Source organism: Ovis aries, chromosome 2 (assembly GCF_016772045.2).
Source record: "Ovis aries strain OAR_USU_Benz2616 breed Rambouillet chromosome 2, ARS-UI_Ramb_v3.0, whole genome shotgun sequence".
Lineage (NCBI taxonomy): Eukaryota > Metazoa > Chordata > Mammalia > Artiodactyla > Bovidae > Ovis > Ovis aries.
In genome coordinates this window covers 12,112,709-12,123,392 of record NC_056055.1, presented here as the reverse complement: position 1 = coordinate 12,123,392, position 10,684 = coordinate 12,112,709, and the positions used below count along the sequence as shown (strand labels likewise).

General features: G+C 38.8%; 1 protein-coding gene across 12 annotated transcripts in view; it reads right to left on the bottom strand.

Moving 5' to 3' along the window:
* Window positions 1-4,129: 4,129 nt before the first annotated feature.
* ECPAS (Ecm29 proteasome adaptor and scaffold) overlaps window positions 4,130-10,684 on the bottom strand; it is a 107,994-nt gene continuing 101,439 nt past the window's right edge. For all 12 annotated transcript variants that reach the window (XM_042242900.2, XM_027964118.3, XM_060408925.1 and 9 more), the window contains 2 exons: window positions 10,272-10,343; window positions 4,130-4,415 (listed from right to left, as the gene is read on the bottom strand). In XM_042242900.2, coding sequence (XP_042098834.1) covers window positions 4,276-4,415; window positions 10,272-10,343 — 212 coding nt within the window. In that variant the 3' untranslated portion in view covers window positions 4,130-4,275. The remainder of the gene's footprint in view (window positions 4,416-10,271; window positions 10,344-10,684) is intronic.

Genomic DNA, 10,684 nt, shown 5'->3' with positions numbered 1-10,684 from the left:
ATATTCATCAGTACTGAGTATTCCACTGCGTAAATCACAATGGTTTATTCACTAGTTGATAGACATTTAGATTGTTTTCAGTTTTGAGCTCTTATGACTATTTCAGCTATTCACTTACAAGTCATGTTTTTGTATCCAGTCACTTTTATTGTCTTCTGACTGGAGCATTTAGTGCATTTACATTTAAAGTAATTATTGATGGGTATGTACTTACTGATATTTTGTTGGTTTGTAGCTTTCTTGTTTCTTCTTTCTTGTTTTTCTTTAGCTCTGTTTCCTTGTGATTTGATGACTATCTTTAGTACTGGTTGGATTTCTTTTTTCTGTATGGGTGTCTCTTATATACTTTTTGGTTTATGGCTATTATGTTTATATATAGCACTCTATACAAATACATGATTAAACTGTAGATCCCTTAAGTTTGAATGCATTTTAACAACTCTGCATTTTTACCTGTTCCACATTTACTATTTATGTATTTTACATTTTTGCTTTGTGTATCCCTTAACTTATTGTGGATTTAGATGATTTTACTACTTTTTTAACCTTCCTACTAGCTTTACAAAGGGCTGCTTTACTACCTTCACTGTATATTTGCCTTTAACAATGAGATTTTTCCTTTAGTGATTTTCATCTCTCTAGTTGTGAATGTTCCACTTAAAAAAAAAAAAAAAACACCCAACTGTTATTCTAATCAGTTCATCTGGAACTAGCAGGAAAAGGAAAGAAAAGCGTAACAGAAAAGGGAGCATCTAAGGCTTGTTATCTGCTATGAGAGAAAGAGCAAGTTATCTCTCACCTTCAAGCCTATCTTCCACAGCCTAAAACTTTTGGTGTCCATTTACAATATAGGATGAAACCAAATCTCTGATATTTTATGTATATAGCCAGGTATGTTAATCTTGATCAAAAGCAGAACCACTGCTGGGATTACTTTTATCAAAAAATCCAATCTTTCAATGATTGCATTTCTCCACATATTTGACAGCAATTATTCAGGTGTCTTGACTGTTTCTATTTTTCCTTGAAATTCCCAGACACCTAAGCCAACAATTTCTGCTTGGTTAGAAGTAGCTCAGAATATGGCAGGCAGTAGGACCTTTTTTGGTCTTTAAAGAGTAACTAAGCAATGTCTTGGAAGTTGAACTCTTTTCCAAGAGAACCAGTCAAAATTAATGGACCACTTCAAAGAACTGATCATGCAGCTTTTATTTACCACTTAATATCTCCTTGGGCATCAGGATTTTCCTTTCAAGACTATCACATGCTTCGCTAGCTCAGTACATATTGCAGAGGATTCTATGAAGACTTTGCATATAAAATACAAAAATCTGTTACATATACATCCATTAACAACAGTTTGTACATTACAGTGGGTGCCAGTGTCAAAACAACTCCCTGTACTTCACAAGCAGCATGAATATATTGTGGCAGCAGCAGATAGGAACCTCCCCCAATGGGCAGACAGTGTTCTACACAGTGCAGTTGCTACTAGAGCACAGACCAACAGTCACATCTTTTTTTCTTTGCTTTTCTCATCAGTGAATACACAAGTAAAGGATGGGAGGGTAAAGCAACGGGGATTCGGTGGCACTCGGTTTTTATTGTGCAGGTACGCTGTATTACAGGCAGACACACTGGCAATTGTAAATTGGACACAAACATTAAAGAAATGGCTGCTCTTTATCACCAAAAAGACAGTTTTATACTTTGTTTTGATTTCCAATTGCCAAATCTCAGGTACCTCCTTTTCACATTATCAATTAAATTTGTGACGATATGTATTCCAGGAATAAGGAATTCAGTAGACCCTCTAAATCAGTTGCTTATGTGATGAGTAGCACTGAATGTTCCTAGGGAAAAAATAATAAAGATCTGTTTCAGATAGCTTTGGAAAGTGAAGGCCAAAGATACAGATGTTCACAGGTCCTTTTGCCATTTGTTCACCAGTATCACTATTCCACAATTACAAACTCTCAGTTTTTAACTCTTTTAAATAAATTTGTGTGCATATGCACACCAACACAAGCTGCATCGGGAGACCATGAATAACGTGACTAGCTGTGCAAATGACTCGGCTGGTCAAGATGAAGGCAAAGTGTAAAACTTAGAAATGTGCTTAGAAAATGAAAACAAATTAATTCAATAGCACTAAGCACTAAGGTTCAAGTATCTTAGCACCTCTCTCAGCACCATGGGAAATTCCCATTATTGAGTAACAAAAAGTTTAAAAAGCATAAAATCTTATGAGGTTTTAAACTTGATACGAGCCAAGAGCACAATTCTTGCCCTTACACTCTTACTTTCTGATAATACCTGACCTACACTGCATTCTTGCCTAGGAAGAGTATCCCAGGTACTGAAAATTAAAGTCAGAGGGCACTTAGTGGAAGGGGTAATACTGATCTGAAAAACACCAAGTCCCATGAGGACATAAGCTTTCTAAAAAATGGGGTTTATTTTTTCTTCCCCAAACACACACCACTCTCAAGTGGAAATCCATGATCGTTTACTTAAAATTCATGATGCTGCCAAAACTCACAATTATATTTAGTATCAGCTAGGAGGATATTTTGGTAATAAACACTTAAATTTTCATTTGTAAACTCCTTTTCCAATCAGAAGCAACCCCAAAACATAGCATATACAGCTAGGCTTAGGTACTATCTAGGGCAGTGTTTTTCAAACTATAAATAACCCACTTATGAGTCAGAAAATGAATTTAGTGGGTCTGAAGGGCATTCAGAATGGTGGTGGGGAGCTGGTGGGAAGGGATCAAAGCAGATCACACTTAAAGAGTATATCATTTCACAAAACATTTTATTTAAGTTAAAGATTTTTTATTCATCCTCTAGCTCTGTCTCTCTCACACACAAACACACAGAGTTCTGAGTCATGATGTAAAAAGTTACTTTGACTATGGGTCACAGTCAAGAAAATTCATTTCCTACTCCAGGGGATCTTCCCAGCCCAGGGATCGAACCCATGTCTCTAGCATCTCCTGCATTGGCAGATGGATTCTTTACCATAAGCGCCACGTGGGAAGCCCCACTTCGGTTAACAGAGGCCCCCAAAATTAACAACATGGAATTTCCACCCTGCTGTTAACATCAGTAAGGGGTCAGAATTGAGTGAAAGTCAATTTTGTGCTTGGAATCCAAGGTGAGCTAGAGGGTTCTCCATTCACCTTGATAAACACTTATTTAAACTTCTTTCCCCCTTACCTGACATCCCTTGGCAGGAGTATGAGCAGTATAAGGAAAGACTCCCTAGCTGCAATTACTTTGAATGATACCATGTTATTCCCAGATGGCTAATTAAAATGGTTCTCTTTCTGTCCCAGTCATATTGTGAGCATAAAAGTGGGTAGAAAATTTTAATTTGCCTTTACAGTTTTGAGATTACAAATGATCTAAACCAAAGCACTTACGATATCGTTGTTGGTTGGAGTTTTTGCAAAATACACACGACAGAATGAACATTTTTGTCCTAATCTACCTTCATCTGCTCGTAAAAGGAGGACGATTATCACATAAAAACTGAATTTCCCCTCCCTCTCAATCTATAAGGTTGGTAAATAACCATTCTAAAAGCCAACCATCTAAACAAATGATAAGACAAAACGTTCAGCTTCTGAACTTCAAGAATCCGAGAGTGCTTACATAATGGGTCAGTTCAGTTCTGGTGCCAGGATGACTGTACCTTCTCATCTTGGGAATTTCTCAGGTAGATCAAGGTTAGCACTGATTGGCAGCAGGGTGTAAAAGAAAAGTGTCCTGGGTAGGTCAACAAACATGCAGGTTCCAGCCTCGGCACAGGCCTCCGAACAGAAACTACATCATCTCATAGCCTACTTCTTCAGGTTACAGAAGGGGGTTAAACTAAGCGATTTACACAGCCCCTCTTCCTGAAAGGACTTTGTAAAATTTGGATGCAGTTCTAAGATTTTTATGCAGGTTCCCGCTCTAACTTTGTCTATTCCTTTAATAACAGCTCTAATTCTTTAAACAGCTATTTCTGTCAGTTTCACCTACAACCACCTCTCAAATATCATCCAAGGTTCCATTTAGCTTATCCAGTCCAGATACTTTTAAAACATCGAGTAAAATAAAGCTAATAAGGAACAAAATTTAAGGCATTTTTTTTTTTATTTCAGCCAAGGAATGATGCATGCTACAGATTAATCTTTACTTTTCCCCACTTGGTTTTTCAAAGAACACCACCGTTTCAAACCCCAATGAACATGGCACTTGTTTTGTTTCTTCCCCTTCTAATTTATTCCAGATTTTCAAGTGTTTTCTTCAGTAACGATGCTTTCTCCTGCAGCTCAGGTCTGCTGTCTGTCTCCATAGTTCCTAAAGACTCAATCAGGACCACTCTGCACTCAGGGGTCAAACTTTCCCACTGTTTCGATTCTGAATGGAAAGAAGAAACACAAAAGAATCCTTATAGAAGAAGCAAGCAGAAAACCCAAAACTACTCTTTCTGCTTTTATGCCACACATCCTATCCCTGAAGTAAATGCAATAACTGTCCTGCATATATAATGATCACAGGTTTAATAGTTGTCTCAATCTAATTATTGACAATAACCTGAGGGACTATCAGGGGGTTTCATCCTCTGCCTCCAGAGCTGCTGGGACAAAGAGAATGAAGGGACACTGAAGCCACTCAGGAGACAGGGCACACAGTGACAAAAAGCCATCACAGCAACTGAACTGAATATATCTCTATAAGATAAGCTCAGTAAAAAAAAAAAATAATAATACAACTGAAAACTGTAGAGACAGTTTGAACAGATGATACTTTATTACACCTTTAAGAGAAGCATAGAAGAACTACATGCATGCTCAAAATTTTAGAAATTCAGAAAGTATGTCAGATACTAAATCTTGTTTATGAGGTTCTGATACGTTCTGGTGATGGAGTTTCAAGCTAGAGATTTCACTGTTTAGCTTCGTTTTCCTCATCTAGAATGTATGCATACATATGTGGCCAACCTGAGAATCCAGGGATATATCTAAGTTCCTAGCTTTCATTTCAACAAGGAAAATGGGATTATGAGCTGTGCAATGCTACTGAATCTAAACAGCCTACTTTATGGAGCCTTGAGAGGTGCTTTAATTGCTAGGCGAGGTCAGAGACAGAATGAGAAACAGCAAATACATAAGGCTCTACAGAAAGCTGTTCATCTTCCTCATTCTTTATTCATATGGCTAAAATAACAAAGACCAGGAAACAGAAAAAAAAAAGTAAAGAGGCCTCCTTTTGAAGTCAGTAGCAGATACACTACTGGAGAAATGCTCCCAGACTCCTGTTACCAGTGATAGAACAGACCATGAGATAAACTCACTTCTGTATAAGACAGCTTTTAAAAAGGAAAACAGAAAAAAAAAAAATCAACTGAGAAAACTGCGATCAAATTTGACGATTCCGGATGTTTTCCTAACTTCACTTTTCAGTGCGCCATCCTGTTACTGACATGTGTGCAGTGAGTTCTGCGCGCCACCGTCAGCTGCGAGGCGTAATTCACCAAGATTAACTCAAGATCCACTACAGAAACGAAACCTTTTTTTTTTTTTAACTAATTAATTTTAGTTCAGTTCAATTCAGCAGCTCGGTCGTGTCTGACTCTTTGTGACCCCATGGACTGCAGCACGCCAGGCCTCCCTGTCCATCACCAACTCCTGGAGTTCACTCAAACTCATGTCCATCGAGTCAGTGATGCCATCTAACCATCTCATCCTCTGTCGTCCCCTCTCCTCCCGCCTTCATCTGTCCCAGCATCAGGGTCTCTTCAAATGAGTCAGTTCTTCACATCAGGTAGCCAAAGTATTGGAGTTTCAGCTTTAGCATCAGTCCTTCCGATGAATGTTCAGGAGGAGGCTAATTACAATATTGTGGTGGGTTTTGCCACACATTGACATGAATCAGCCATGGGTATAGTGTACATGTTTCCCATCCTGAAACCTCTCCCCACCCCATCTCTCTGGGTTGTCCCAGGGCACTAGCTTTGAGTGCCCTGCTTCATGCATTGAACGTGGACTGGTCATCTACTTCACATGTGGTAATATACATGTTTCAATGCTATTCTCTCAAATCATCCCACCCTCACCTTCTCCCACAGAGTCCGAAAGTCTGTTCTTTATATCTGTATCTCTTTTGCTGTCTTGCATATAGAGTCATCATTACCATCTTTCTAAATTACATATATATGTATTAATATACTGTATTGGTATTTTTCTTTCTGACGTACTTCACTTCAGTTTCATCCACCTCATTAGAACTGACTCAAATGTGCTTTTTTTTTTTAATAGCTGAGTAATATTCCATTGTGTCTATGTACCACAGCTTTCTTATCCATTCATCTGCCGATGGACATCTAGGCTGCTTCCATGTCCTGGCTATTGTAAACAGTGCTGCAATGAACATTGGGGTACATGTGTCTCTTTCAATTCTGGTTTCCTCGGTGTGGATGCCCGGCAGTGGGCTTGCTGCGTCGTGTGGCAGTTCTAGTTCCAGTTTTCCATAGTGGCTGTACTAGTTTGCATTCCCACCAACAGCGTAAGAGGGTTCCCTTTTCTCCATACCCTCTCCAGCATTTATTGTTTGTAGACTTTTTGATAGCAGTCATTCTCACTGGTGTGAGGTGGTTCCTCATTGTGGTTTTGACTTGCATTTCTTTGATAAAAAGTGGTGTTGAGCATCTTTTCGTGCGTTTGTTAGCCATCTCTATGTCTTCTTAGGAGAGATGTCTGTTTAGTTCTTTGGCCCATTTTTTGATTGGGTCATTTATTTTTCTGGTATTAAGCTGCATGAGCTGCTTGCACATTTTGGAGATTAACTGTCAGTTATTTCATTTGCTATTATTTTCTCCCATTCTGAAGGCTGCCTTTTCACATTGCTTATAATTTCCTTTGTTGTGCATAAGCTTTTAGGTTTACTTAGGTCCCATTTGTTTATTTTTTCTTTTATTTCCATTACTCTGGGAGGTGGGTCATAGAGAATCTTGCCGTGATTTATCTCAAAGAGTGTTTGCCTATGTTTTCCTCTAGGAGTTTTATAGTTTCTGGTCTTACATTTAGATCTTTAATCCATTTTGAGTTTATTTTTGTGTATGGTGTTAGAAAGTGTCCCAGTTTCATTCGTTTACAGGTGGTTGACCAGTTTTCCCAGCACCACTTGTAAAAGAGACTGTCTTTTCTCCATTGTATAATTTTGCCTCTGTTGTCAAAGATAAGGTGTCCATAGGTACATGGATTTATCTCTGGGTTTTCTATTTGGTTCCATTGATCTATATCTCTGTCTTTGTGCCAATACCATACTGTCTTGATGATTGTATCTTTGTAGTATATTCTGAAGTCAGGCAGGTTGATTCCCCCAGTTCCATTCTTCTTTCTCAAGATTGCTTTGGCTATTTGAGGTTTTTTGTGTTGGAAACTAAAACTTTACTGAGATAATCATAGTTCATAGCGCATTAAAAGTATATAAAATAGAAGTGTACCAAATTTAACACTTCATTAAGTTTGAAGGTTTTCAGTTCAGTCACTCAGTCATGTCCAACTCTTTGCAACCCCATGAATCGCAGCATGCCAGGCCTCCCTGTCCATCACCATCTCCCGGAGTTCACTCAGACTCACGTCCATCGAGTCCGTGATGCCATCCAGCCATCTCATCCTTGGTGGTCCCCTTCTTCTCCTGCCCCCAATCCCTCCCAGCATCAGAGTCTTTTCCAGTGAGTCAACTCTTCGCATGAGGTGGCCAAAGTAATGGAGCTTCAGCTTTAGCATCATTCCTTCCAAAAGAAATCCCAGGGTTGATCTGCTTCAGAATGGACTGGTTGGATCTCCTTACAGTCCAAGGGACTCTCAAGAGTCTTCTCCAACACCACAGTTCAAAAGCATCAATTCTTCAGCGCTCAGCCTTCTTCACAGTCCAACTCTCACATCCATACATGACCACAGGAAAAACCACAGCTCTGACTAGATGGACCTTAGTCGGCAAAGTAATATCTCTGCTTTTGAATACACTATCTAGGTTGGTCATAACTTTTCTTCCAAGGAGTAAGCGTCTTTTAATTTCATGGCTGCAGTCACCATGTGCAGTGATTTTGGAGCCCCCCAAAATAAAGTCTGACACTGTTTCTACTATTTCCCCATTTTCTCTCATGAAGTGATGGGACCAGATGCCATGATCTTAGTTTTCTGAATGTTGAGCTTTAAGCCAACTTTTTCGCTCTCCTCTTTCACTTTCATCAAGAGGCTTTTAGCTCCTCTTCACTTTCTGCCATAAGGGTGGTGTCATCTGCATATCTGAGGTTATTGATATTTCTCCCGGCAATCTTGATTCCAGCTTGTGCTTCTTCCAGTCCAGCGTTTCTCATGATGTACTCTGCATATAAGTTAAATAAGCAGGGTGACAATATACAGCCTTGACGTACTCCTTTTCCTATTTGGAACCAGTCTGTTGTTCCATGTCCAGTTCTAACTGTTGCTTCCTGACCTTCATATAGGTTTCTCAAGAGGCAGGTTAAGTGGTCTGGTATTCCCATCTCTTTCAGAATTTTCCACAGTTGATTGTGATCCACACAGTCAAAGGCTTTGGCATAGTCAATAAAGCAGAAATAGGTATTTTTCTGGAACTCTCTGATTTTTCCATGATCCAGTGGATGTTGGCAATTTGATCTCTGGTTCTTCTGCCTTTTCTAAAACCAGCTTGAACATCAGGGAGTTCACGGTTCATGTATTGCTGAAGCCTGGCTTGGAGAATTTGAGCATTACTTTACTAGCGTGTGAGATGAGTGCAATTGTGCAGTAGTTTGAGCATTCTTTTGCATTGCCTTTCTTTGGAATTGGAACAAAAACTGACCTTTTCCAGTCCTGTGGCCACTGCTGAGTTTTCCAAATTTGCTGGCATATTGAGAGTAGCACTTTCACAGCATCATCTTTCAGGATTTGAAATAGCTCAACTGGAATTCCATCACCTCCACTAGCTTTGTCCCTAGTGATGCTTTCTAAGGCCCACTTGACTTCATATTCCAAGATGTCTGGCTCTAGATTAGTGATCACATCATCATGATTATCTGGGTCGTGAAGATCTTTTTGGTACAGTTCTTCCGTGTATTCTTGCCACCTCTTCTTAATATCTTCTGCTTCTGTTAGGTCCAGACCATTTATGTCCTTTATCGAGCCCATCTTTGCATGAAATGTTCCCTTGGTATCTCTAATTTTCTTGAAGAGATCTCTAGTCTTTCCCATTCTGTTTTCCTCGATTTCTTTGCATTGATCGCTTAAGAAGGCTTTCTTATCTCTTCTTGCTATTCTTTGGAACTCTGCATTCAGATGCTTATATCTTTCCTTTTCTCCTTTGCTTTTCGCCTCTCTTCTTTTCACAGCTATTTGTAAGGCCTCCCCAGACAGCCATTTTGCTTTTTCGCATTTCTTTTCCATGGGGATGGTCTTGATCCCTGTCTCCTTTGCAATGTCACGAACTTCATTCCATAGTTCATCAGGCACTCTATCAGATCTAGACCCTTAAATCTATTTCTCACTTCCACTAGATAATCATAAGGGATTTGATTTAGGTCATACCTGAATGGTCTAGTGGTTTTCCCTACTTTCTTCAATTTAAGTCTGAATTTGGTAATAAGGAGTTCATGATCTGAGCCACAGTCAGCTCCTGGTCTTGTTTTTGTTGACTGTATAGAGCTTCTCCATCTTTGGCTGCAAAGAATATAATCAATCTGATTACGGTGTTGACCATCTGGTGATGTCCATGTGTAGAGTCTTCTTTTGTGTTGTTGGAAGAGGGTGTTTGCTACGACCAGTGCATTTTCTTCGCAAAACTCTATTAGTCTTTGCCCTGCTTCATTCTGCATTCCAAGGCCAAATTTGCCTGTTACTCCAGGTGTTTCTTGACTTCCTACTTTTGTATTCCAGTCCCCAATAATGAAAAGGACATCTTTTTGGGGTGTTAGTTCTAAAAGGTCTTGTAGGTCTTCATAAAACTGTTCAACTTCAGTTTCTTCAGCGTTACTAGTTGGGGCATAGACTTGGATTACAGAGATATGAATGGTTTGCCTTGGAAACGAACAGAGATCATTGAAGGTTTTAGCTATGTATCTTCAACTTTCATGTATAAATATATTAATTTACATTTTGGAATATATGCTTCATTAAAAATAAAAACAGAAAATAAAAAAATTTCCTAAAACATCTGCCATGAAGTCTCCTTGGATTTCTGGTCCTCCAATCAGAAGTATCAAGAACTCACCTTCAAGTTTTTTAAGCAGCAATTCTATCACAGATAAAGCTTCTGTTCTCACAGATGAGTAGGTCTTATTTTCTAAGAAGGAAATCATACAGTTCACATTATTCGTTTTATATGCCTTACAAACAGTACTTTTAAGATTAAGTTAATGTTACCGAAAAAAAGACATTCAGAAATTATAAATTCAGAAAAAGATATACTTATTCTTAAGTAAGCATCCCTTTGCCAATTATCATCAAATACTAGAAATATGTTACAAGTCCACATTCCTTACCACAAAAAAAAAGCCATCAGTGAAATATACCAATCTCCACAATAAATGGCAATATTTAAAGGACCCATTTTAGAAGTCAGAAATCAGAAGACAGTATCTCAAACACATACTGACCTCATAGGATACCTAAGAAAAGTCTTAA